This window comes from Talpa europaea (genome assembly GCF_964194135.1).
Source record: "Talpa europaea genome assembly, chromosome: 13".
NCBI classification, from domain to species: Eukaryota; Metazoa; Chordata; class Mammalia; order Eulipotyphla; family Talpidae; genus Talpa; species Talpa europaea.
This window is the reverse complement of record NC_140080.1, coordinates 403,711-431,684: the sequence shown is the minus strand read 5'-3', so window position 1 is coordinate 431,684 and position 27,974 is coordinate 403,711. Positions and strand designations below refer to the sequence as shown.

Below are 27,974 nucleotides of genomic sequence, written 5' to 3'. Positions count from 1 at the left end.
TCAGAACCAGCCTCCGCCGGAGGCGGCCTCGGGCTGGGGCGGGAACACCGCCTTGCACATGGCGGAGTTCTCCCGGTGCAGCGGGAACTCCGAGCCGGAGAGGCGCCGCTCCCGTCTGCGGCGGGCCACGTAGCCTCTGCCCGTCGACAGCCTCTCGTACTTGGTCTCGAGTTGCCTGCGGGACAACGGGGGCGGCGTGAGCCCTGGGCCCCCGGCTGCCCGCTCGGCCAGGGCAGCACGGGAGGGTCAGGCCCCGGGCTGGGGCCCCACGTGGGCACTTCTGGAAGGAAGGACTGAACCCCTCAGGCTTGGGGTGAGCTGAGCTTTGCAGGCCTGGCTGGGCCTCCTGCCCCCCACCTGAGGGGCCCTCCCCTGTGAGAGAGCAGCAAGTCCAGCCAGATTTAGGCTGAAGACGCCCAGGGAACTTTCTGGAGCCCCGTCCAGAGAGAAATGCGCCGGGTCCCGGTCGCCCCCCCAACCATCAGAGGGTGCTGGTTCAGGAGCGTCCACGGAGGTTCACTAGAGGCTTGTTAGGGTGACCCGGCAGCACCCTAGTTCTGTGGTTGCACTGCACGGCCTCCTTCTAGCCTACAAGCAACCCCCACACCCGCACCTGTGCGTCCTCACGGGCCCGTGCAACGTCCCCCCCGGAGGCGCCGGCAGCGGCTCCGCTCAGGCCAGGGCTGGGGAGGCGTGCCGGGGCCACGCTCCGCGCACAGCGGATGCTCCGGAGAGTGGGCGTTGGGGAGGGACGTGCCAGCTTTTGAGACACTGAGAATGCCCCCGAGGATTACTGGGAATTCATGATTTACCAGGTTTCTACCATTTCCTTTGCATCCCGAAGCTGGAAGCGCAGAGCTGGGTGCAGGGGTCGGGAGCAAGAGGGGCCCGGAGGCTCCAGCCGCCTGTTACCTGAAGGGAGCCTCGGCCTTGTCCATCTGCAGGCACACCAGGAAGGGGTACTGGGAGAACTGCACGGTGGAGATGAACTCCAGGCCCGCCTCCGTCTCGGCGCTCACCTCCATGCCGGCTCTCACGAACGAGGCGTCCACGGTGACCTCGCCCGCGATCACCACGGCCAGCCTGCGGGCGGGAGGACAGCGGTGACTAGCGCCCCCATCGGAGCGGGCACGGCTGTCACGCATGGGGGCTGGACCCAGCGGTGCCCGTGGGACACTTGTGGGACCGACTCAGGACCAGGAGGTCCCTGTCGTTGATCTTCTTCTGCAAAGAATTCAGTTCTGGTGTCTTTGGGGGCAGCTCTGTCTGGACAGTGCTGCAGAAACAGGAGGGAGAGGCTGCGTCGTGGGAGGCCCTGGGCCTCCCTGCTCGATACCTGGTGGGCTGCTCGCCCTCCGGGTGACTCGGGGTTCCCTTTGATACAGATGAGCCGCTTTTGACGGTTTCCAACTCTTACAGCACAGGCCAGAGGGGGTCCCGTCTCACGGACGCCCCACTGTACTTTAAACACCCCAAAAGGCAACAATGCACGCCCTTTTCTGCAGACAGAGAGACTGATGATTGTGATTACGGTCAAGGCTCGAGACCTTGATTTTAAAATAAAACACGTGCATTTCATGTGCTGGGTAGATTAAACAACACCAAGGAACGAAGAATATTTTCTTAGAAAAGCGCACACTAGTGAGAAACCTCGAGGACTCTGTGTCAGGCTTAGAGTGTGCGCAAGAAGGAGCAGCAGAGGAAACCTTATGTTCCGGCAAGAGGGAGACGCTGAAAGGCTTCCCAGGGGGGTTTCCCGACCGCGGGGCAGCTGCCGCAGAGGCTGGGAGGGGTCAGCCCCGGCCCCGGCAGCAGCTGCCCTGAGAAGCAGGAGCTTCCCGCCTGCTGGGTCAGGCTCAGGCTGCTCGGAAGACGCCCAGGGAAGCCCCCCCCCCGCCGCCCCCCCCCCCCCCCGCAATCCAGGGACGCCGACTGCGCCTTCGTGATCACGGCAGACACATCTGGACAAGTCAGAAGGTCAAACGATTCCAAAAACAAACGTCGGTGGTTCTGTCCATGAGCTCACCCGTTTTTCACCCTGGTCTTGGACTCCCGGTACCACAGGCTGAACTCCATGGCTCCGGAAATGTCAATGGCCAGACCGCCCTGGATCTCCATGTTGGCCTTGAGTCCAGACTGCAACTGCAGCTCCTGGAAGCAAGAAAGCAACCGAGCCGTGGCACCAGGGGAAGCGGCCGTCGCACGGGCAGGCCAGCCAGCCCTCCCGGGGGCCCCCTCCTGCGGGGAGAAGCCCCTCGACTGTGAGTGGCGGCGTCCTGCCCCGGCTGGGAGCACCATTGAATCTTGACCGCTTGGCCATGGCCTCGTGGACGCCCCACCGTCCCTAAGCAGACCGACAGTCACGCCCGGGGGAGCTGAGCGCCGGCCAGCGGGCGTCCTCTCCGCCACAGCCCCACTGGGGGGCGCCGCAATTCCGGGGCAGCCCCCGGAGAAGAGCATCAGCATCGCGGACCTCGACAGAAATGCCAGCCCACACATGCTGGCCCAGAAACTGGGAGGACTGTGAGCTGCTCAGCCGCCCCCCTGGATTCTGGCACCTGAAGGCGACCGACGGGTCTGGGTTAGGGTTAGGATGTTCTGGCGTCGGCTGAGGGGTGCAGCTGAGAGGCTCTAAAGCCAGGCGGCATCGGTGCCTGGGCAGTGCTGAGAGGGATATCGGAGGGGGGCACAGCCTCACCCAGACACCCCTGCGGAGATGGTGATCCAGCAGGACCGTGAGGGCACTGCCCTCTGCAGAGCGGCGGGCGGGCGCCCCGGCTAGATGCCCAGCTAGCCCTGGCTCATTCCAGAAAGGATCACACTCAGGTCCCCAGCTCCTTCCCACGTTCCACCAAAACACCGTGGCAGGAGACCTTAGTCCAGGACTCGGGTCCCCACTGAGTGTGCCTGTGGCCTGCAGCCCTGTCACTCCGCATGACGCCTGCACACACGTGTGAGACTCTGGGCGTTGGGAGAGCCCTCCTGGCCGCACCCCACGCTGCCTGTGGGGGGACAGAGCTGTCCCTGCACCACAGCCGACGCGGAGGAGCGATCAGGCCGGGCCAAGCACAGCTCTCGTCACCGACGTCCACAGAGCGCAGGCGAGGCCCAGCTGGCCCCTGGCACTAGGACTGCTTCCACATGGCCAGGGGCTGCTCTGCAGTGTCTCTCTGCCCAGTGAGCCGCTCGGCCCCACAGAATCCGTGGCAACAGGGCAAGGCCTGCACAGCTCTCAGGCCGGGCCCAGGTGGGCACAGGGACGTGCCGGGTCAGTGCAGGTTTCAGGGGTGCCCGGCTCCCTGGGAAGACCACGCTTCCTGGTGAGAGCTTGTGGGCAGGCACAGGGGACAGTCTTGGCCCCGCAGGAGGACAGACCATGGCCCCACAGGACAGACAGTCTCCCCAGGCCAGCGGCACAGCAGTGGCTGTCGCTCTCCAGGAGCACTGACAGCTTTGAGCGCAGACGTCCCGAGTCTGCATCGCATTCGATTTCCACCCCAGTCTCCCAGGCAGGTGTTCTGCCTGCAGGCTGAAGAGCAGGCCAGGCCTGGAGGCCATGTGCAGGGCGAGGCCAGCCTGCCGCTCCGTCCACCTGGAAGCCACAGCCTCCCTGGCCCCTGGCAGGAGTGCCCGCTCGAGGGCACCCAAGCCCAGCACCCGCCCGCCCCAGCGCCCGTGAGCTGCGGAGCAGGACTGGGCTTGTGCTTGTCGCTTAACGGCCCTTTGCTCTTTTACGTTTGTCTAAAAGTGCTTCCTCCGGGCCAGAGGCTGGCGTTTGGACCGTTCACCCCCATTGCTCCCCTGCAGGAAACACGCTCCTCGCGGGCCACCGAGGCTCCCCCGTGAAGCTGCCGTCACCCTCCGCCGAAGGGTAATCCAATCGCGGGGAGAGCGGCAGCAGGAGTAATTCCATCTGCCCGGCGGCCGGGCCGGCGCTCGCCGACGTCAGCGTCTGACCTGAGTGTCTCGGGCTGGCCGGCACCGGGTCAGCTCTGCAGAGCCAGGAGCTTCAGCAGCTGAGGCCGGGGCGCCCGCAGCCAAGTGCTCCAGGGTGAACTCTGCTCAACAGCACGAGCAATGTTCCTCTCACCACACGCCCCTGGCCCTTCCGCGACAAACACAGACGCGCGGAGACGCCGGGGAGCTGGCCGACGGTGCGCGTGGCCTCGACGCAGCCTGTGTGCAGAAGACGTCCTTCCCAGAGGCGGATCTCCTGGGGAACACGGGGCTCGGGGGGCTCCTGAGAGAGCCTGACCCTGCTGCCTTCCCCTCCGCCCCCCTCTCCGAGAGTGAGGAAGCCGCGTGGGCCTGAGTGAGCTGCCAGCCGCAAGGCCACACGCGCGAGGTAAAAGCCAGTCAGGCGACTGAGCTGCTGGGAGAGCTGGGACCCCGGCGCCATCCCGGGCCACCACCTCCAGGGGCCTCACTCGGTGGGAACCACGGCCTGATGAGCCGCTCACGCGGCCTCCCCCTCGTCTCTCCTCACCGTGTGGGCGCAGCCAGTGCAGGGAGATCATAGGGCGGATCCCCGCGAGAGCCGCGCGGGGCTAACACACCGCTTTGTGTCTCGCTCTGCCCGGTAAGGCAGGAAACAAGCCACCGACGGAAAACATGACCCTCAGACAGCCAAGCTCACGTCATTCAGACGACCCGCCTGCCCCCAGAAAACCCGGAGGGAGCACTGTCGTCCTCGAGCGCAGTCACCCTGGGGGTGAGGAGAACGAACCCTTCTGGAGCACGTAGCTGAAGCCAACGAAAGTAGGGGTGACCCTGAACAAGGTGAGGGCCTGCGAGTGGCCAGTCCCCGAGCCTGACCGCCGGCCGCCTGGGTGCCGGGTCCCGTGTCTGGGGACACAGCTGGGGACACGAGTTTGTGCGAGCAGGTGCTTCTGCCTGGACTAATCTGCAAGGTCAAAATGAGGCTGGACGGGGTCGTCCTCGCTGCCCGACAGGTCCTCGGCACTGACCGCAGCACGCGTCTCCGCGCCTGCCCTCGGGATGGAGGCCGTGCAGCCCAGGCGGAGGCAGGGCCTGTCTGCGCAGCCGCGTTTTGTTTCCTCCATGACGTCTTGTTTCTTTCAGTATTTCTATTTGCTCTTTTGCCTCAACACAAGGAGACCTCTTAACCGGGTGAAAGGGAAAACGAGGTTCACCCAGGAGCAAGGGGCGAGGGTCTGGCACGGAGGCTGGGGCCAGGGCGGCGGGCATCGTACCCCCCGCACGGGCGCCTGTGGGCCTGGGGCGCCTGCGGGACGCGGCTCACCTGGGAGTGATCGATGAGCAGGATCAGGCCCTTGACCACACTGATGGGGTCGCCCGAGGCCGACAGCATTTTGGACATCAGGTCGCTGTATCCGTTGAAGAAAGTGACGGGTCTGAGCTGCACGTCGAAGAGGATGGCCGACATGCCGGCGTAGGAGTCCAGGTTCTCCTCGCCCTCGTCCGGGGTGGCTGCGATCAGGGTCTCCAGGCCCTGCGCCTCGATGACCACCTGGGGGCGTGGACACAGACTCTGAGGGGCCGAGCCTCACGGCTACAGCCTCCTAGGCCCGAGCCCCGCAGCGGGGCAGAGGCCAGACAGCTCTGCCGGGCCCCAAGGCCCCGCCACCCTCAGGGCCACCACGTGTGCAGGCGAGGCTGAGGCCGGCCTCCGGCCGTGTGTCCCAGAGACCTGGTGTCTCCCTACATTGCTCACAAGCGACAGATGGTCTGGTGGGGCCCTGAAGGGTGGTGGGGAGGCTGCGGCGGGCACAGGGCTCCCCCAGGCACCTGAAGGGGAAGGCGGCACACCCCAGGGACACACTGTCCCTGCCCCTCCAGGCCCAGCCCCTGGCAGTATCAGGCCTCCTCAGGACAGAGGGACGGTGCTGTGCCGCCCTCCCCACGGGCGCTGGCAGCGCGGGCGGGAGCTGCTGACATGGCTCTGGGTGGCTTTAAAGCTTCAGCGATGGTAGCGAGAAGCTTGGAATTTGATATGGATAAAGGCTGAAAAAGTCTGGTGATGAGGAAGGTTCCGGCACCGTCGCCAACTCCCGGACCGAGCTAGAGGGTGGAGGTCAGACGCTGTCCCTGCCCACTGCCCCTCCTGGCCGTGCTGGGCCTGGCCCTGAAAGTCACACCCACTGCCGCAGCCCTGTGGTGGGGCCCGGTCTCCTCAGATAAACACCCAGAGAAGGAAAACACCGCAGAGTGAAGAGCGCGCTACGGAGTCTATCTGTGAACAGAAAAGTAACGCTTTAAAAAGCGGGTGTGACGCCCCGGCCTGATCTCAGCTCTGGGAACGCGTGGCTCTGAGACGACTCAGCCGTCAAGGTCAGCCTGAGACACGGGTGGGCGCGGGCGTGGGCCTCCCTGGGCGGCCGCCCCCGAACGCCCTGTGTCTTGTTTACCTCAGACGCCTCCCCAGACTGTGGGAGGCAGGATGCGAGCCGCCCCCCCCCCCCCCGCCGTTACCTGGCTGCCGTGGAGGTGGGTGGCCCCCATGTGCTGGAAGATGTTGAGGTTGCTCCTCCGCAGGATGCCGGAGCCCGAGTAGAGGATGTCCAGGCTGTAGGTGGAGGCCGAGTGGGGGGTGCCTGGGGAGGAGAGGCCGAGCTCAGCAACAGGATGGTGAGAGCCGGGGGGGGGGAAGGGGACAGGGGTTGGGGGTGTGCGCGGCCGGGGGACCCTCCGGTACCCACGTTCTATGTAGCCAGTGTAGGCTGAGGACGCGCCGCTCTTGGCGAACCGGTCGTAGTTGTGAGCCACCATCTCCTTCAGGACCCGGCGGACCATTTTGCTACAACACAGAAGACGGAAGAGCTGCGGGGCTGGCCATGGCGGCCCCTGGGTCATACTCGGGGTAACCACAAACCTCGGTGGAGGAAAAGTGGCCCACTGCCCTCCCTCCGCCCTGAGACCCAGAGGGGCCGCTGGTCCAGGCAGGGCTCGGCACTCCTGGGGTGTCTGAGTTTCGCGAGGTGCAGGGAGGACGGCAAGGCGGGAGCACCCGCGGGGAGGCGGCCGCAGCGGCCCACGGATGAGGCTCAGGAGCGTTGAGGGAAAGCTGTGCCCATGGGGCCGACCCACGGCCTCCAGCCGCTTCCCCTCCATGCCTCCAGGTCCTCCCTGGTCACCCCCTGAGGTGTCTCCTGTACTCAGGTGTGCCCCTGACAGAGACTCCCAGCAACGCCCCCAGGAGAACCCCCGGCTCCTGCCAGTCTTCGCCGCATGGGCGTTGGGACCATCCCACCCCGACTGTCCGGCCCTGGCCGCGCCGGTGACCTTGCAAGAGTGCAGCGAGCACCAGGGCCGTGAGCCCGAGGACGCAGGCACGGCGGCGCGGGCTCACCTGGCGGGCATGTCGAAGCGCAGGATGTCCTGCACGGTGGCCAGCATGTACTTGTTCATCTCCTTGGGCAGCTCCCCGATGGACAGCAGGATGTTCTTCACCTCCATGTAGGACGGGTTGCTGCTCAGGAGCACGCTGGCGGCCGTGGTGCGCACCGTCTTCTCGTGCACCTTGCGGTTCTGGTGGTAGATCCTGTTCAGGGTCTTCTTCACCTGTGGTGGGGGCCGGCGCGGTTAGGGGGCGGGGGGACGTTCTGACCGTCTCGGTCGACGCCGCGGGCATGTGAGCACCTGTGGAAACTCACACGCGCGCCCCACGCCCAGGGCGTCGGGCTGAGGCGCTGACCGCGGAACAGCGCACAGAACTGCCCCCCCCCCGTCCCCCTTCCGCGCCGCCACGCCGGCCCTGGGCTCGCACGCGGGGCGGGCACGAAGGAGACCCGCTGAGGCGGTCACCGCCTCCGTCCTCCCTCCCTGGATCGCAGACACTTCTGCCCAGAGGGCCCGGGCACGGCGCCTTTCGGAGCCGCAAGCCCACAGCGAGGAACCTCAGCTCCTTCTCCTCAGCGAGTCGACAGACTGTCTTTGGCAGCAATGCCGGCGGCTGAGCAGAAGCGCAGACAGCCCAGCCCGTCGGCCCCCGCCCCCCCGCCCGTCTCTCTCGATGAACCTACACGGACTCGTTGTCACCCCCCGAACCACAGCACACCTCGAGCTTTGTGAAAATAAAGCTTTAACAGAAAATTTGCCAAAATAACGGTCACTGTTTGGGTTTGCATTCCGTGGCAACAAGCAGTTTCGCTGGTTACTGGGCCTGCCAGCTATGCAGTGGGTGCTCAGGACTAGGCATTAAAAATACCGCTTTTAGTTCCATTTCCTTCTGCTTTTTCTACCCAAACCACTGAGCTTGCTCTGGGGTAGCTGGGAGTGAAGTGGCTCATCTGAGCACGGGACCCTGGAAGGGGCAGAGCCACAGCTCCTTGGCGCCCGCGGCCCACCAGCCTCACCACGCTGAGGAGGGGCTAACGGCCAGGAAGACCCCTCGGCGGGAATCCCCGTGGGGCTTACGGCATCCTCGCCCCGGCAGAAGCTTCATCTCCAGGCTTCCTGAAAACGTGGCTGCAGAAGCCAGCTGGCTACTTGTAGGTCACCAGGGATATTAAAGCTCAAAAGATGGAACAGTCTCTTAAAACTTAAGGAAGTAAAGCTCTTTCCAAAAAGAATCTTCATAAAACAAGAGAATAAACCTCAGTATTTACGCTTCAGGATACAGGACATTGTTCAACACGTGTGGCTGCTTCAGAACAGCCTCACCCCCGCCTGCAGAGCTCCTCCTCGCCAGGAGACAGAGTTAGTGTGGGGGGAATAAGGTGCCTCCTGTTCAGGCTTTTGTCCTCCTGCGCATTTGCACTTATCCCTGGGGCTTTACCTCCTCAGTGATGAAAGGGACTTCGTATCTCTGCAGCACGGTGACAGCCAGGTGGCTGACCGGCCCCTCCCCGGCCTCGGCCAGCTTCAGCAGCAGCGGGATGCCCTCGGGGAGCAGGGCGTTCTTCAGGGACAGCAGGTACATCATGGTGTCTGCTTTGCTCTCGGCCTTTTCAAGTCCTCCCAGGATTAACTTCTTGGCTTCTACCACTGCCTGAAAAAATGACATCTAACGTCAGACACGGTGCCTACAGCCCACAGCTCAGTGGGGACTGGCGTTGCTCCTGGGTCTGAGGCACACAGAAGTCTTCAGGCAACTTTGGTTGCCTGATGGAGGCACGCGGAGAAAATAAACCAGCGCAGCTTGATGAAGGAGCAGGTCTCTGTGCCTACTCAAGCGTGTCATTAATAAACATATTGCGAGTGTGAAGTCATTTATAAAACTCCCTGTGACTGATTATTCATAAAACTGCTGCGATGCTGAATTTCTCAAGCACAGTCAGAGGGAACCCAGCATGACTGGGGGCACTTAGGAGGCCGAGAGAAGGTCTTGCTTTGAAAAAAGCCTGTCTGCTGTGTCCAGTAGATTCCAGGGTTGGTGGATGCTGCCAGATGGGTTAAGAAAAGTTTCCTGAAGGCCTTCTATGTGGCAGGTACTTTGCAAAATGCTCTTTAATTAGACAAGGCTTTCCCTCTCAGATCTTGGGTGGGAGGGGGGAGGAACTAAGTACAGAATCATAGTTTCATGGAAAAGCAAATCAGAAACAGGGACATTGGGGCCTGGACTTTATCTTTGCTACTGTGCGTGTTTTAGGGACTCAGCTCCATCTTTAAAATAAAGGTTCCTAAGCTGGAATTCCTGTGTGGGGTTTGCAGACTCTGAAATTAGGCTGTGGGCAGACATACAACACACACAGTGAGGACAGGGGAGGAAATCATAAGTTAAAAGGCCCCCAAATAGAAGGAAAGGTGCTAACATCCACCTCTAGTTAGAGAAACGCCCCCAAGAACCCAGATGCCCGGCCTACGGGCACCAGGCAGGAAAGTGCTTCTGGGTAAGATGCCGGATGTCTGCAACCTGCTCACACGCAGCAGCTCAACCAAAATTATATTTAAACTGAGTTAAATGGGAAAATGCAGGCATGGCACTGGGTGAACTACTGGGCAGTCCAGGGGAAGGGTGTGCAGACATTCACAGAGCTACACTGTTCTCACCACTGTTCTGTAGGTTTGAGTTTTTTTCAAATCCAAATTTGGACGAAAAAGGAAATTAGGTTGCAGGGAGGTCAAAAGGTTAGGAAAAACAAATAGGAAAAAGTAGGGAGCTTGGTATTCACTGTGAGCTTGGACCCTCGCTGCCTCACTGGAAAATGCTGGAAAGCAGTGGGGTGGATGGCAGCTTCCTATGGTGTGCCTTGTTTTTAACAGTAAAAATGAAGAAAGCGAGACGATAGCCAATCCCTTTGAGACAGAGGCTACGTGACTGGAAACGGGCTGTACAATAAATGGGGACAGAGAAAAAAGGCTGTTTCTACATAGCCACATCTTTCATCTACTTGCATTATAGAAAGATGGGATCTGCTGGATCTTAATCCATTGGGTTTTCCATATTTAGTTATGCTTACAAAGTGGGTGCATTTTTTTTTTCGAGAGTTTTTTTTTGAGAGATTTTTTGCTGAGAAAGGTGTTAAAATTGGTAAACTACTCAGGCAAACGGAGAAACTTTGAACAAATGGATTACAAATAAAATGTAACGTTGTAAGTAATCGGAAGTATCTCTCCTGCTATCAAAACTCAAAATTACAAGCCACACTCCGCATGGATAAAACTCCCTGTAGCAGCAGCCGAGAGTCGAGTCTCGTCTGAGAACAAGCAGCAGGCCCCCGCCTCGGTGCAGGCCGGGAACCGTGGGTGACGAGGGAGGCACGGACCCGCCAGCCGTCACCTGAGCATCGGTTTTAAGTAACAACACCCGGCTGTTTGCGCACAGGTCTCGGCGTCTGCATTTCGGTGGGAAACCGAAACAAGCAATGTGGTAGCTGGACAGAGAAGTAGAAGACAAACCTGCCGTGCAGACAGGGCAGGAGGGGTCAGGAGGGGTCAGGAGCGGGCGGCGTGTCGGGCAGCAGGGCTGGGGTGCGGCTCGCAGGCCTGGGCTCACTCACCTTGAGTTTGCAGCCTTCGTTCTGACACAGCTTCCGGACAAGGGCCCCGATGACGATCATCACGGTCTCCCTGATGTCATTGCTCGCAAAGGAGCCTTTGAACTTTCTCTGTGGGCCAAGCAAGAGAAAACCGGTTACCAGAGCCTCTAGACATTTCTGTAAGGAAAAGGGGCAGGAAGCACGTGAGCAGCGCCCGCGGGAGAGTGGCGGGCTCCCCACGGCTCACATGCCCACGGGTGGAATAATTGCTAGAACCTCTTCCCCTTCCAGGTAGTCTTAATAGGGCTTGACCACCCAGTTTCATGGGTTGGCCAACTGGGTCACTGAACGAGAAGGGGCCTGTAAAATTCCATGTGTGGGTGTAGGGGGCTGCGTCGCTTTCGTCAGATCCTCACGCAGGCCCATTTTCCAAGAAGACCATCGACTCTCCCACTGGGCATGGTGCACACACGTGCTCTGTTTCATCTTGCACCAACCAAGTCTGACTCCTGATTCCAGTGTGAACTGTTCTAGCATCCGGAGAGCTGTCTCTCTCCAAGGCACTGTGTATGAGACACCATGGAGATTTCTGAAGCCAAAACAAATCTTTTAAAATCACTTTTGGAAGCAAAACCGGGACTCCTCCCTTCTGAAGGCCTGTCCTATGTCACATGACGCAATCGGTGAACACAATTTTATGAGGCACAGTTAGTTATTGGGAGGCCTTGTAAAGACACCTAGTCAAGGAGTTAGCTGTGCACTGAGTGACTAATGCCTAGAAAACAATCCAGCAGAATTGGAAAATGAATAATCAGAAGGTTCTAGGCTCAGCCCTCGTTGTGTTGTGAGCAGTATTCATTCCCACGTAGATTCTTAGCCGCTCTTGAGAAACCGAGAGCCTCTGTCTCCCCAGTGCCCCTGGACTTACGATGAGGGCATACAGGAGGTCTTCGTTGGGGTGGGAGGCAAAGCCGCAGGCATAGAGAAAGCGCTCCTGCAGGACAATGCTGCTGTCGCTCTTGAAATCCAAGAAGTCCAGAATGGCGTCCAGTGAGTCTGGGGTCTGGGCGGAGGTGACGGCGTCCACCAGCTGTGGCCTGCAGGAAGGCGGCGTGGGTTAGGGCTCGGGGTACCAAGGAAGGCCCACAGCCCCGCCACTCACAGACTGCCCACTGGTTTGGGTTTCCTAAGTGGGCGAAATGCGTTTTCATTTGGACAGAAGAAAAACAAATGACTCCCAAAGCCCCCTGCCATTTCATCTTAACCTTTGCTAAGACCCCCTCACTCGGCACACGCTCAGAACACATCAAACTGCCGCATGAGCCCAAGCCGAACGTAAATGCACTATTTTTAACTTAAAGCTATATAAATTACAAATTAGGTTCAAAGTCGCTTCTACGAGTTACACATAAAAGCTAAAACTGGTTCTCTTTCTGCTTTAAAGATACACACGTTCTTCAGTTGCCTAATTTAAATAGCGCCGTATTATTTAATAGAAAGATGGACACCTCTGTTAACTAAGTTATAGCTGAGGGATCATTTTTCGCTTTATTTTCATTGAAAAAGCACCGCGGTGTAGCTCAGCCACAGGCTTCTGCAGGGCGGGGCAGAACTCCCACAGGAAAGCTCTAGCCATATTTGACTCATCAGCGATCTTTGCATGGTGGAGGCTGAACAGTCATGTTTCTGAAACTAGGTGTCTCACTACTGGTCACCTGTATATAATATTCTCATTCGCATCCATATAAACATGCCATATAGATATAGACAGACAGACAGACAGATAGATAGAAAGACAGATGGATTGATGCAGTGCTCTGTGCTTTAAAAAAGATACCCTTGCAGTTTCATCCTGCTGCTAACAAAAAGCCAGTGACTGAAGCGGAGACAGAGATGACACTTATCTCGTGCGTGTTACACATGCACTGCACTCAAATTCTGGGTGTGCAACCTCCAGTTGCTTTCATTTCTTCTTGTAACAGCTAAAAACGGTCATTGCCTTAGGGTTGCCGGGAGGATTAAACTAATCTCTGTGAAAACACGCAGGCCAGTGGTGGCACTCAGTGAGCGCTCAGTCAGCACACGGTGCTTTCCACACGCTCACCTCCCTTTACCCGCAGAGGCCTCCCCGAACCCCTGCAGCACACTCAGCCTCAGGTGAGCCCCAGGTGGGTGGGAAACCAGCACGACGTCACCCGCATCACGGCCGTCTTGAGAGTTTCGAGTACAAGTAAGGCTGCGGGTTAGCGGCATTTCCATTCTCAGTCGCTGGTTTTTATACTTGTCAGTAATTTTGTTTTTGTTATAAAGTGAAATCACTCTACTACTATGTTTTTAAATTCTCTCACTAAAACAGTGTCTGGGAACTTACGGTTTTGTGTATCTTTCACCTGGTGGTTAAATATTTATCTCTGCAGAGAGTAACCGAGTTGTAGTTAGCCCTGTGGAATGTGAATCATTTTTTTAATGTCCCCAGGCAAGTCAGTTCATGAGTAAGAATAAATAGACTGCAAGAAAATTAGCTAAACTCTCTTTTGGAAATTGAAACCTTTAAACTCGGGGCTACTTGCTGCTGCTGCTGGTGTGTGTCTGTCTGTCTGTCTGTCTCTCTTGGCCAGTCCCCACAACTGGTGTGTTAACAGTGTCCATGTTTCTGCAAATTAGTCATCACCCGGGTCACTGGCATCACACAGCGGACTGTGTGTTTAACATTCTGTATCACAGGCGGAAAACACTTGTATTTATAGGCAAAGTCAACTTGAGGATTCAGTTAGCCCTGGTTGTGATGTCTGTACATGGCCAGCACTTTCACCAAATAGTTAAATAATGCACACATGTCTTTGCTCCGGCGTCTCCGGCCGCTCCCGTCCTTCTCGATTGTCTATAAAACAGGAGTGTGGTGGGAACGGCCATTGCATCTTTGATAAACACCCCCTTTTCCACCACAAAAAGTCATACTCGATTTTGGCTTTATAATCAAGTCTGAGGCCTTTTCAGGCACAGATAACTTGGGGTCCACCGCGGGAGACTAGTGAGGCGGCAGAGCCGCGTGGAGATGAAGCCCTGCCCCCAGCCTCGCGCCCATCTCTGCCCAGTTTTAACTCATCAACACTCAAAACAATGATCGTTCGAGTCGCTACTGAAAACGTGTGTTTTGGGTCCGTCACTGTTGCGCTACGGGGCTGCGGCACAGCCGGTGCAAATCCGAAGTAACTGCTCTGGGGGGGCCCGGCTGGCTCCCAGGGGTCCCGAGCCTCACAGCAGCGGCCACCCAGACAGCCCCCCTCGGCCCGGGCACTCACAGCACTTCCTTGTTCTCGGCCTTCAGGATCTGCACGATCTCCTCCCTCTTGGCCGTGCGCAGGTGCTGGATGAAGGCCAGGAAGCTTCTCACGGACATGGCCTCGGACAGGCTGTCGGGCTGCAGGTGCTTCCTGACCGACTGCCAGTGCTCCGAGAGCTGCAAGACAGGCGCGGGCTCAGCCACGGCCCCTCGGAGCGCTGCACCCCGCCGCCGCCCAGCAGACTGCAGCCGCCCTGAGCCGGAGATGCGCTGGGCCGCCTCTGAGGGCGGGTTGTGGATTCAGATTCTCTTCCCTCCCTCCCTGCTTCCTCCCTTCTGTCTTCCCTTCTTGCTTTCTAAGAGCTGCGGTGACAATGTCGCACCGAAGTTGGAAAAGCAAATTGCTCCCAGGCACAGCCCTTCCTATAATAGGGAAGGGGTAATTGTCAGAAATCGTAGTGGACTATGTTGAACGACTATGGGGAAGACATTAATAGTTTCCAGGCTAAGAAAAGACGGTTTCATTAAGCACTTCGCTGACACTGCCCCTCTCAGCGGACAGGAGGCAATTACGTCCTTTGTGGAGGAAAATCCAGTGGACAAAACACCCAAGTCTCGGAATGATTTTCTCTGTCATTTTGTTTTCCCTTAATTCAACCCTGGTAGATCTGAAGGATGTTGAAGAATCAGTGCCTGTACTTGAAGCCCATCGCGGGACTAGCTCCGAAGGTCCCGCCTTCCTCAACAACAGACAGCGGCCCCTCAGTAAGGGCGTCACGGCCGACTCTGACGAGAGCAGGAATTTCTCTTTGTGGGGTGAAGAGCGTGCAGGATTAGCTACACTTTGCCTTGGGGATGGGCTGCCACCCCCAGCGACTTATAGCGAAGTGTCACTGACCCAGCAGAGTGCCGGTCGCTGCCTCAGTCCCTGTACACCCTGGGCTGGCCCAGGGCCGTGCTGCTGTGGGCGTTCGCTCAGCACATCCAGGCCCAGGGCCCTGCCTGGTCTTGGTGCCAGGGGCTCCCCAAAGCTCCCAGGCCTGCCCTCCTGCGTTCTAGGCACTACCTCTAAAGCTGCCCTACAGCGTCCCACCTCTGACCTCAGCCGGCGGGTGCTGTGGGGGGCACCACCCCGAGATCCCCAGGTATACCACCTCAGGATCCCTGGCAGCTTTCACAGAACTCACTGAACCTTCATGAGGGACCAAAGGAAACAGATTTGAGCACCGGCTTTCCACGCGCACACTCACAGACGGGCATCCTTTGCACTCGCTCTGGAAGGCCTGGCCCACAATGGGGAGGGCCGTGTACTTGGAATCCACAGCTTTGATGGCGGCGGCAACCTGCTTCCCAGGAATCAGTCTCGGGCCTGCTTCTGTCGTCTTCAGCTCTAGTTTCTGCCTGTGTCACCACAGAGGAGAGAAGTCCACCGTCAGCATTCTTTGGCCACAGAAGCTGATTTATTCAAGGTGTGTAGGGTGATGTCTTTGCCACTGTGGTATCTCCAGAGGCAACTGGAACCTCAGTCAAAGATTTGAAAATTTAAATCTGGACTTTCAAAGTACTACGACCAAGAATGCAGGGGAGAAAAGTCTCCTGGAGGCTGCACAGGCTGAGTGCTAGCAGCCCTGCTGCATTAGCCCAGCTCCCTGGAAACGGGTCTGTGATGTAACCACATCCCACTTACAAGACAACCGGGGAATCTTACTTCCCAGAAGCAACCTCAATAATATTTTTGTCTGATGTGCCCTTTCAGAACCACGTCTTGCCCTCAGCGAGGGCTGCATCTGGGCAGGACTCTGGGGCCATCCTGATGAGAGAGGACAGCAGGCGTGACACTGTGTGACTTAAGCCCGAGTCACGAAAGGGGAGCAGCCTGCATCTCTGTGCCGGCAGCACAAGCCCTCGGAGACCGCACTCCAGAGGAGAGACCGTGCTGACGGCCACGTGAGACAGGGCGAGAGGCACCAGGAACCTCAGCAGGTGGGTCTCCTGCCCAGGTGGAGACAGGTGAGGAGCAACTCTTGACCCACATCAGACCCATGACAGCAAAGCACGCAGATGCCAAGGAAGGTTCCAGAATTAAGAGGGGAAATAATGAAGTGACTGTGGCTTTTTATATCACTGGGTATTGAGTGGTTAGTTAGAGCAGTGGCCACCAGACGGGCCTGATAACACATCTGAGATCTGTACTTTATATGGCAATACATAACAACAATATACAGCATAAACTAGAATGGAAAATTCTCCTCCAGATGAAACGTCGATAGCGTTTCCAGTTTGAGGAACTTCTCCCATTCACCTCTGACATTTAGGCGCCCTCAGAGGAAACGTTCGAGAAGCGATGGCAGAAGATAAAATACACGTTACACTAGACAATGTTCTTCTGAATTAAAATCTGAAGATAACACACACTCTTGGACTGGAAATTCCACTTCTTAAGCCTGTGACGACTCTTCTGACCAGAGAAAATGCCTCAAACTGAAATCACAGGCCTGCTTTGGGAATTTTTACGTGTTTCTTAACAATAGCAAACTCTTGAGAAGAGAACACACAAATGACACCACTTTAAATCTCAACAGTGGAAACATTCAACAGAGAAATTATGTAGAATGAATCAAGTGCTTTGTTTTTTTAATTCAAACTGATGGACAGATGGATTTCCATGCAAGTCTATTAGAAAAGAGTAACACGTGCCATGTGTTATTGCAGATTACGTAAGAGTTGAACAAGACATAAGCACTGTTTTCAAGGCATTCACCATCCATCTGAGGATGCGACTGCCCCATCTTTATCTGTCCTATATATGTGTATATATCTATATATCTATATATATCTGTATATATATATTTAAAAACCAAATGTAGCCATGTTTCAAGGAATAGTAATCAAGACTGTGCATATCTTACTTTGAAACGATTTTGCCTGAGATGCTGTGTAGAAAATTCAGCCCGAAGGCGTGTGTCTCCTCGGCCAGCACGGCGATCACAAAGCTGTCCTCTATCTTATAGGTGGTGACAGAAGAGGCTTTCGACGTGACCCCCAAGACCTCAATGAAGAAAGAAGTGTGTTTTGTGGTGATGAGCAATCAGCTATTTATCTTTGAATCAAGCCTGACCACAGCCCATCTTTTCATCTTAGAAGAGCTTCCACATTATTCACTCCCCCACCCAACCTATAACGTGTTAAACTCCTCACTGATAAGTACACCCTAAACTAGAAATGATGTTTCCCAATGGTATTGTGACCTTATTCTCCTGCAGTTTAAATTAACCTCACAAAATGTAACAGTTTGGCCAGTCGTGGGATGCCCTGCAGCCATACCTGATTTGGGGTTGTGAATCCAGGCCTTTCTATCTTGCAGGAATCCAAGGCCTTTACTTTGATCACTTTGTCTTGCTGAGCCTGGTAGGTCACTTTGCAATCCCCAGAGATATCTACCTAGAAAGGAAAGTGAGCAGAGAATATTTGGGAACCACAGATGGCTCACTTGAATTCCAGCAGAAAGTGCCGTGACAGCTGGTCCCTGGTAGGCCCTGCGGCCTTTTGTCCCCGCTAACGAGATAGGAACACAGGAGAGGACACTGCGTCCCCCCCCCCCCACAAGCTTGGGCCCTCCCTCCTCTGTGGCCGGAGAGCTCCTTGCTGATACCCTGATTGCCCCATGAATGATGACGGTCTCCTACTTCACCCTAACGTGTAAGAACTGGACAGATTCTCTGGCCAGAACCAGTGTGTACTCTGACTTAACCACATTAGAAATTCTTAGCATACTTAGACTTCTTAGCGCAGTAGCTCTGCATCACAGCAACAACTCTTGGAGTGCAACAAAACGTGCTGATCTGAGCCCCCGCCGTGCCCCCACCCCACCGCGTCAGCCTGCACCGGCCCACACCAGGAGACAGAGGCACACCCGGAGTCGGCCTGCTTGGCCACCAGGGTGGCTCCGAGGAAGGGCCATCTCTAGGCTTCTCTAGTTTTACCCTCGCTTTCTTCATCTATAATTCGAAGGGCTTGCATAGAACAGTGGTTCTCCAAACTGACAAGGCCCCAGGCGCAGGGAGTCGATGTTTTAACGAGCCTGGGTGTGACTCAGTGTTCTGCAGTTTCCTTCACACACCAATCCTATGCCCCTTTGTCCTGCCTTTGGGTAATTAAACGTTGGGAGAAAGGGCAAGTAGTTTCCTGTGTAAATGAGACCTGACCCCCACTCCCCTCCACTGCGCACTGCCAGAGCAGGAGTGCGTTTGCAGAGGTTCCACCAGCAGGAACCAGGATGAACGATTCCGGCGACTCTCTCAACAAATGCAGTTCTGGGTCCTTGATGATTTTGACTCGTACCTCATTGGTGTTCCCAGAGGTCAGCTGCATCTGAAACAGGCTGGCCAGGCCTCTCTTGAGATTCTCAATGGCCACGGGCTCATTCGGATATGCGTAGTATTCTTTCACCTGGGGGGTAACAGACACAAATGAAGCAAAACGGCGTTACTCCTCAGCCCTGGTGAAGCAAGAGGCGGAAAGGGTCAGATCCCCTCCCTGTCCATTCTGGGAGCAAGGGACCTGGTACTCCAGAGCCGGGATGTCTTGTCTTTTCTTTTTTGCAAAAGGAAGCTACTTAAATTTCAAGCAAGCGAGACATGGGGACACGGGGTGTCGGGGGCTGATAACGGGGCGGGGCGGGCGGGGGTGCGTGCGGGTCCTGTGACAGCAAGGGCTGCCTGAGGAGGAACATTCCCGTAGAATGTGTCATGTGGTCACTCCCCCAACCCTGCCTGAAACAAAACTACCCACGTTTTAAAGTGGAAGCCAAGAAACGGGTGCTTGGGAGAGAATGGCGGCAGCACCCCAGGGCAAGGCAGTCCGGCCGGTGAAGGGAAGGACTCTGGGTCTCCTCCCTTTCAGGAGCCACAGGGACACGTTCTCTGCAAACACATGGGGATTGCCGTCTCCAGACAGGACGCGTCAGACACGGGTGACCGGGCTGCTTTGGCCCAGGGGCAGGCAGGAGGGCCGAGGGCGGGCCCGAGACCCAGGGCATTTGTTGGTGAGTCTTAGGAACTTCAGACAGTGAGGGCGCCGTTAAGGGGGGAGTGACATGTGCTGTGTTCTGCGTCGTCATGTTCCTTCCAGGCCCACAACGTGCCTCAACTATTTATAAGGTTTGACCTAAACTGTCTGGAAAGCCAGCTGCCAGGTGTCAGCCTGGGCTCTGCACACGGGCCTGCCTCGCTTCACCGGGCGAGGACCCACCTGCGCCCTGACCCCAGGTCCCTGAGAAGACATGGCGAGGAACGCTGTGTTTCCTGGTGGGCCACTCAGTTACACTGTAGCATGAGAGAATGTTTCTCTCCCTAGAATTAGGAAAGTAGACAAGTCTCCCTAAAATCTGCTGCCTTGGGTAGAGCAGCGAGCTCCGAGTCAGGCCGTGCTATCTCTGCGCTAGCTGGATGGCAGGACAGGACCAGGCGGCTGCTGAGAGCTTAAAATAATAGTAACACCGAGGTCAGAGCACTGTAGTCAGGCCACGTGGCTGTCAAGCAGCGACCTTAATTCATCATTTCACAACAGGCACTAAGTTTTATTACTTCGGGCCATAAAGCTGATTACTTCATTCTGCACCGGCATGAGTTCTGAATGCTCAGGAGCACAGGACTTTTATCTTACCCCAGCCCCAGAGCTTCCTGCTTACAAACCCAGCCTTAGCTCTAACCCCAGGAAACCAGCACAGAGGACAGCTGGGGGTCAGGCGGCAGATCACACTTCTGAGGACCTGGACCTCTTGGAAGCAGTAGAGGCCATCCACAGTTTTCCCTTAGGAAGGAAAGCTCCAATACGTTCCCGTACCCTAGATATTCTTGAAGAGTAAGAGACGGCAAAAAGCCATGAGCTGGTCACACAGCGACCAGAATGTCACCTTCCTCGTGCTGTGGTGTTATCCCTCCCAGCAGCCCCGGTGCACCTGTGAGATACAGTCAGATCTGCCTCACGTGAGATGGCCAGAGAAGCAACGGGCTAGGTCAGGAGGCCTCAGGGCCCCGCACCTCCTTGGGAGGCTCAGAGGGTGGAAGGGGCCACACAGCCACACTCAGCAAGCAAGTCGGTGCCCACAAATCACACACACACACACACACACACACACACACACACGCCAGCTCAGCAGGCCTGCGGGTAACACAATGAGCACAGGCAGACATGGGAATCTGTAATCCTCCAGTCAGCTGGACTGGCCTTCCGGTCAGCTGGAAAGCGCCCACGCCACAGCTGAGCATCCTTGGTTGTCCCCGTTAACCCGTCCTGACTGGCAGACAAACCAGGGCCCCAGCAGCGTCTACAGGGGACACGGGCGTGTGGGGACACGGGTGTGCGGGGAGTTCTTGTCTATGGCAACGGTCTCTGTCGCAACAGAAACACGGGCCTTCGGCAGAGTGAGGGCAGGACAAGCCACGCGGACTGGCGAGGGCCGTGGACATCTCAGGGATGTCAGGGCAGGCCCAATTTGCTCCTGGGCTAGGAAAAAACTGTGTAAGAAAACTGCCAGTCAGCAGCCCCGCCTCTCCTTCCTACGGTTTCTCTTTGGAAGCCAAAATAGCTTAAACAATGCTGGTTTCCGGCAGTGACGTGTCTGAGAATTCCACATGGCTTCTGGGTCTCCAGGGTCACGTCTGACAGATACTTTATCGTGTAACTGAAAGATACCAGGGGTACTTTGACCCGTGGCTTGAGGAAGTCACCAGCAGTCACAGGCCCTGGACCCCGCAGCAGGGACTCCTGATGTGGCAGGTCCGCCCCAGCCTTTGGACGGGGAAGGCGTCCAGCTCTGTGTGTAACCGAAGACTTTGTCCTCGAGCACTGCCTAAGGGGCTGTAAACCACCAGTTGTCATTTAGATTATGAACGTCATTAATATTTTATGGGCTCAAGTGTCTTGCCACATTGGAAGGCCAGAGAAGAAATATCACTTTTTCGTGCTCCAAACAAAGTTGTGTCCTGTGCAAGTCAGTGATTTAATAGCTGAGGTGAAGAGTGAAATAGGAGCACGCCAGGCAGCCACAGACGCGGCCTTTCACCAAGCCCTGTGCGCCGGACACGGTGTAACACGTGGTTCCCAGCAAAGACTGAGGTCAGACCCTCCGTTTTGACCCCAGCTCCACACCTGGCGGCTGGAAGCGGCCACTAAGCCAGCCCTTCACTTTCTCACATCTGTCACCAGAAACGTCCAGGCAGGACAAGGCTCCAGGCCCGCTGGGGAGCAAGGGCAGGTAGGGCAAGAGGGGAAGCAGAGGGAGAGGCTGGAACAGAGCGAGGACGGCGTGTCCTCTCCCTGAACCACCATCCCGGTGAGCACAGGCGGCCTGCTGGCCGGGGCGCAGGTGCTGAGGCTCTGAGGGGGGCAGTCCCCCAGGGCGGGGCTTGTCCAGTCCCCGGGCCTGCAGCGTCATCCGCCTTCCTACCCCCTCCTAATTGGACCAGGAACGCAGCTCTTAATAATGCTTCTCACCCGAAAACACATACTTGTTTCTAACCAAGACTTTCATGAAATTAGGGAACCAGAATGGCTCTAGAAATAATTCAATGCCTTGATCTATTTGTACATATAATTTGTGAAACCCTCTATATCGATTTTTGAAAAAACACCTCCTGCCACACGGGTGGTGACCACGCAGTGGCCTCGATGCCGCAGGAGGGAAGCTCCATGGAGCAGGCGGGGGGGGGCAGGGCGGGGCAGGGCAGGGCACTCACCTTTCCATGCACCAGGTGGAGGAGCACTGGCCTCTGCAGAGCCTCCAAGTTTTCCTTCCCTATGATCTTAGGGGGCTTCTTCCCTTTAAAGATGCTCTTGTCGCCTCTCTGCTGATTCACGTTCTCGACATTGACATCCGTGATCTGGATCATGGACAGAAACCTGTGAGGGATGAGTCCCGTCCGGCCCTGCCCGACCCTCTCAGGAAATAGACAGGCGCTCCATTGCCAGGGCCCCGCACACCCCACAGACTCGGCCACGAGCTTGGCAGAATGGAGAAGGCGCCAAACGTGATGGCTTTGAGTTGGGTACAAACACCACTAAGGAAGACTGACTGGGGCCCTGCCGCCTGCACCCCTGTCTGGGAGGCGAGTGCTCCCCATCGTGTGCCCCCTGCACGGGAGAGCAAGGCACGTCGCTGAGGAGGAGGCCGCGGCGTTTCTGCAGCGCAGCTTCCCGCGCCATTGAGAAGCGGCTCCGAGGTGCACACGCGGCTGAGCCAGGCGGGAAACACCTTGGCTAGGAGGGACCAGGAGCCGCACCGTGGGGCACCCCCGCTGCTCCCTGTGAGCTCGCAAGAGGTGCACCCCCAGCACAGTGTAGAACAACCCCCTTTACTGGGCATCTGCTGCCCTTAGGTTCTGGAAAAGCAACGTGAGGCCACCGCATAAGCTGAAGAGGCCCCAGGGCCAGCTGACGACGTCCTTTCTCAACACACAGGCCTCGCCTCGGCCCGACCCACCCTCCCGTTTCTCCTCAGGGGGAGCACGGCCTGGGGCCCCTCCTTGGTGCTAGGCCACCCTCACAGCAATAACTGGGGAGTGCTGGGGGCCCAGCCGCCCCTTCACCCCCTCTTCACACGGCGCGGACTTCAGGTGAGGGCACCCCTGAAGACAGAGCGGGACCCCGCACTCCAGCCACTCTCCAGGGCGCCTGCTCTGCCCGCGCGGCTTGCAAAGGCCTCCGCTCTCGTGGCCAGCACGCGCTCCCGAGCCACACGCCTGCTCGCTCGAGGGACAGGCCACAGCGGGCAGGGCCACGGCCCCGCACAGGGCTATCCCGGTGCCCCCCCAAGGCCAGCCGCGCGCGCGCAGGTGCCCACCGAGATCTGGATCAGCTGGTCGTCATCCCCGTCCGGGTTCCGCCACAGCAGGACCACGTCCACGCTGGAAGAAAGCCGGTAGCCCACGACGTTGTGACCCTTCCCCCGATCGAGGTAAACCTCGGTGGCGTAGGAGAGCTTGTACAGGCGGTCGTTGTTCAGCGAGAGGCCCGTCGTGTGCCCTGCGCGAAGAGGGGGGCAGGGTCAGGCCGGGCCGTGGCCCCGAGCCCTAAAACCTCTGCCTGGTGAGAGATGCTTCGACTTCATCTGCTCAGAGCAGCCGCTGGAGGAGCAGCGACAGCAGCGACAGTCACCAACGACCCCGGAAGCTTCCCTTTCCCAAACTTCAGCTGGGGATTCCAGTCAGCGACCAGGGCGGGACAGGCCCCGGCTGAACCGTGGCACTTCAGAGAAATAGCACTTGCGGCTTTTCAGAACATGGATGTGACTTCTCCCCTCCGCCCAGCTTCTTGAGCTATAATGAATATGCTCTCAAGTGGACGCTGTACCAGGAATTCCTTGATAAAATTAACCTAAGCTATTTGCAATGAACATATTAGTAAAATGCACAGATCGATACCAAAGGAATTGTAGGGGTCAGAAGGCGGTTCCTTACTTTGCATATTTTGAATACTTAAGAATTTCCTTCCAATGTAACTTCTTGTATTAATATAATTAGCAAAGTTTCAGGACAAGGGAACACCTTGAGGCTACACACATGCAAATTTCAATGGACTGTTCCTGAAGAAAATCACGTTTTCCTACAGAGCACCTTAGCATGGGCTTAATCCGGCAGGGACAGTTTAATGCCAAAATAAACAAGTCAGTCCTGGGAGCCGAGAAAATTGAGTCCGCACACTCGCTTCAGCTGAACTTAATGCACAGGAAAGGAGCAGAATCAAGGATTCCCGGAGATGGAGCTCTTGGTCATGCAAGCTCCTGTTCATCGTGTCTGACTGTGGCCCCAGGACACAGTGAAAGGCCCCCGGTGTGCACAGATGGTGCCGTGCAGGGGCGCCGGTGTCCCTGGAGCTGGGGGGGGGGGGGTGTGCGCCTGGTGACAGGGACTGCGATGCATTCCCTTGGGAAACCTGTCTGTGGAGCAGGGCAGGAAAGGCACCGAGGAGAAAGGCAGCGAAATGACCTTGCAAAAGTGACCCTTAAGGAAAGCCCTGACAGCCTGGACACGTCCCGTCCCCACCGCCCCTGCCCGGGAGCGCAGGTGAAACGCGTGGGCCCCAGCAGGCTGCTCGAGCTGCAGCATGTAGTCCTACATGACTCCTCACAGAACTGGGGTGCAAACTGTCATTAGTCTTGTTCTTCAGGCGAGGGAGCCAAGAGCACTGGGCCCTGCCGAGGGGGCTCGGGGTCACATTCCCACCCACACCGGCACCTCTGAAGCTGAGCTTCATTCTTGTCCACACCAAAGGGGTGAGGTAGGAAGTGACTCGTCCACGCCCCGGGGACGGGGTGGGGCCCTCCGGGCTGGGGGCCCATGGCGGGTGGCCCTCGTCCCGGCTCTGGCTACAGCACTCAGGCAAAATTTCTCCCTCTCTGGAGTTTACATTTAAATGAGGAGATGGGTGATAAGAAGGCAAGGAGAGAAGCAAGTGATGTGGCATGTCCGAGGTGGCAACAGGAGAAATGAAGCAGAGAAGGAAATGGGGGTGCTGAGGGGAAGCCGTGAGCAGAAAATGTAGGAGAAGGTTCTGGGCCGGCTGCACGTGGCCTGCGGGAGGCGCCTCCCGCCTCCAGCAAGTGCAAAGGCCCTGAGGAGACCCGGAGTTCTGCTGAGCAGCAGCAGGAAGGCCAGAGAAGCTGACCTGCAGCCGGCGGGAGACACTCGGAGAAGGAAGGCCAGGAGGTGACAGCGGGGAGGCTGGGGGGACACTGAGTGAGGTGGGCAGCCTCTGTAAGTTTTGGGGTGAGATGGTACATGTCCGTCGAGGAAAAAGGCAAGGAGCCTACGGGACTGGAGAGCCGGGAGAGGGCGTGGGGGTGGCGCCGAGTGTGCACGCCCGGGGCAGGCTGTGTCCGAGCACCAAGTCAGGCAGAACTTGAGAGACTCACGAGGCGGAAGCCAGAAAAGCCCTTGGAGGGGCCGTCTGTGCCCCTTCAGGCCGCCCCAGCTCTTCTGCACTGTAACTGGGGGCCCGGCCCGGGTTCAAGCCCTGGCTCTCTGGACAGGACTGATCTTTTGGCCAGAGAGGCCTCCTGTTTATGGCCCGGGGCAGAGGAAACGCCTGCCATCTTATCTGATCCCGAGCAGTTCTGGGAGGTGAGCACAAGGGCAACCAGGACACCCCGACTCTGTACTCACCCCACATGGCAGGTATGGCCCAGAGCTCGACCTCTTCCTGCCCCCCCACACTGAAAGCCAAGCTCTGTGGGGGCTCGTGGGGGCCCCCCAAGGACGGGGCTGAGCGTCTGTGGGACAACAGCCTCTCTGGCATTCCAGAGCTCTCCAAGCTGCCACCGTTCATTTTTCTCTTAATTTAATTTCCTGGTCGGGCCTCCCCTGGTGGCACAGGCGGTTGAGCGCCACACTGTGCAGCTGAACGCAACCTCTGCAGCGTGGGTTTGATCCCAGCCGGCCGGCGAGGGTCCCACATGGCGCGGCAGACCTCTCCGGTCTCCCCGCTGCTCCTGTCAGCAGTGTTATCTCGTCAGTCTGCCTGTTCTGCTCCCCGCTCTGTCTCTGGTGAATCCTCTCACCCTCCCGCGCATCTGGCCTGTACCCTGGTTCTTGTATAAATAAATAAATCTTTTTTAAAAATTTAATTTCCTGATCAAGAGAATGTGAAAGGGGAAAATACATGCACGATCCGTTCTTGAAAGCTTGGAAGTGAGAAGCACAGGGAGACACAGCTCGTTCCAGAACTTGTCCCGCGCTCTCCGCAGGGGTGGGCAGGCGGCCATGCCACGGGTGCCCCCTCCAGGACCCACGGCCTCTGGTTATCCAGAGACCTGGTGCCTCCTGTTCCTAGTGTTGCTGAATTTCTTTCTCAGAGTGCTGCCTTCCAGTCTCCTCTCAGGCCCAGCCTTGCTCTCAGCCAGCCTGGGCACTTGCTAAACAGCTGCTTTTATAACTAAATTTGAGATGAGTTTTGTGATCCCCAAATTTGCGATGGCCTGATTTTAGACATGGCACAAGCCGCTTGCCTGCTAAATGTCAGTCATTACAGAGAGCAGGAGAGCCAGTGAAATCAGGGCACTGTAATAAAGAGGCTCGTGCCATCCAGCTGGCAAGGACAGTCACTATTTATGACACTTGGCACAAGCAGCTTGGGTCACGAAGGTAACGACACTTAGGCCTTTGGGCCCTCACTTGCGCGGGCTCCCTCCAAGATGCTGGAGCGTGTAGCTACGCCACATCTTTTTTCATGACATTTGAAAAGTCAGATCTTTTGATCCCTGAATTTCCTAAGTTTCAGGTGCTAAAAGTCCGGATCTGCCCCTGAGTTTGCATACACCAAATGGCAGCTTCTGTGACATTCTAAGCCAGAGTTCCTGGGTGTTACCACTGTGTCTGTGCGATGTGCACACGTTTAAATCTTTATAAGTGCCCGTGTTTGAAAGTATCAAGATATCCAATTTTCTCACTAAAATAGGAGAGAAAGAGAAGCCACAGAAACTACTATATCTCATTAAAATCGTGGCATAAAGTGTGATATTATAGTGCGCACATCACTCATATTTCAAAGACTTAACAGTTTATTTGACAGGTAATAAATTTAGTCAGGTCTCTATATAATGGTTCTCGATCAGATGTAATTTAGAGAACTTTACGTTTTACTCATCAAAAATTTTTTTCATCCAAGTAAGGGGTGTATCTTTAAATAGGAAACATTTTAGAAAGTAATGAACAGCATCATCTTTATTTCAAGAATCTAAAGTGTGACTTGCTTGTGTGAAATAATTTCAGTTTGGCCCTCCATTTATTGTTTCAATAACTGTGATTGTCTTTTTTTCATTGCAAAAAAAAAAATCTTGAGCCACTATTTACTTCAATCATTAAAGCCACAATTATCCCAAAAGGTTTCAGAAGTTTACAGACTGAACTGTTTTATATTAGAGCCCAGAGCCATTAAACTGAAGCCTGTCACACTAAGTCATGTGTGAGACCAGTTGGCCTAGGCAACGTGTCTTCTTAAGATACTTTAAAAGAGGGACTTTTGTAAGCACAACACTCAGAACACCCAGGAGTGTACAACCTTGCTGATTCAAAACCCAACTCCACATTCATATGTTTCAGGCGGTGTTTTAAAACCGTAGTCATGAAATGCTTTCTATGAACAAAATCATAATTATCTGGCAAATCACATGGGTTTCTCATTGGTCCTAATTCTTTTTGATGTCACACTGCTGAGCAGCTAGAAGGCCATTTAAGAACTGTTTTTTTCAAATCCCCTCTTATACAAAGGACCTGCATTCAGTGAGTGCCCAGCAGCAGCGGAGAGCAGAAGCTGCCAGCCTTTTCCTCTCTTTTAGAAACAGACCATGCGTGAGAAGTGTAAGCAGAGCGCGCTAGTGGAAGGGATGAAAAGTAAGTGTAGGAGTTTGCATGTTACACTCTACCCCGGTGATGCCTTCAACGTTCCCAAGTTACCTAGATTAAAGATGGTTTAGCTAGGAGCTCTTACACACATGTGCGCGCGCACACACACACACTCTCTCTCTCTCTCTCTCTCTCTCTCTCTCTCTCTCTCTTTCTCTCACTGCCTAAAATTCAAGACTGGCAGAGGGCAACACGAGCTTACCTTTCACAGAAGCCGAGTAGGAAGAGATGAAGCAGAGAAAAAGCACAGCCAGGAGGATCATGTCGCCCGCTCTGCTGTGCCCGGCGCCCGGCTGGGAGTCCCGAGAAGCGGCCTCTGGCAGCGCCAGGCAGGGAGTGACCCTCCTCCGAACCTGCAACAATAATGTTTATCTTCGGCGAAGGTCAGAT

General features: G+C 56.5%; 1 protein-coding gene across 1 annotated transcript; it reads right to left on the bottom strand.

Moving 5' to 3' along the window:
- Positions 1–27,847, bottom strand: MTTP (microsomal triglyceride transfer protein; the record flags this gene model as incomplete). Its single annotated transcript, XM_084252392.1, has 18 exons — positions 1–175; positions 913–1,083; positions 2,027–2,151; positions 5,264–5,491; positions 6,454–6,575; positions 6,681–6,778; positions 7,331–7,542; positions 8,759–8,971; positions 10,923–11,030; positions 11,830–11,998; positions 14,204–14,361; positions 15,435–15,585; positions 17,094–17,233; positions 17,509–17,625; positions 18,526–18,633; positions 21,924–22,067; positions 23,027–23,208; positions 27,787–27,847. 18 exons carry the CDS (start codon positions 27,845–27,847, stop codon positions 1–3), a joined length of 2,682 nt encoding a protein of 893 aa, XP_084108518.1.
- Between the last annotated feature and the right edge of the window lie 127 nt (positions 27,848–27,974).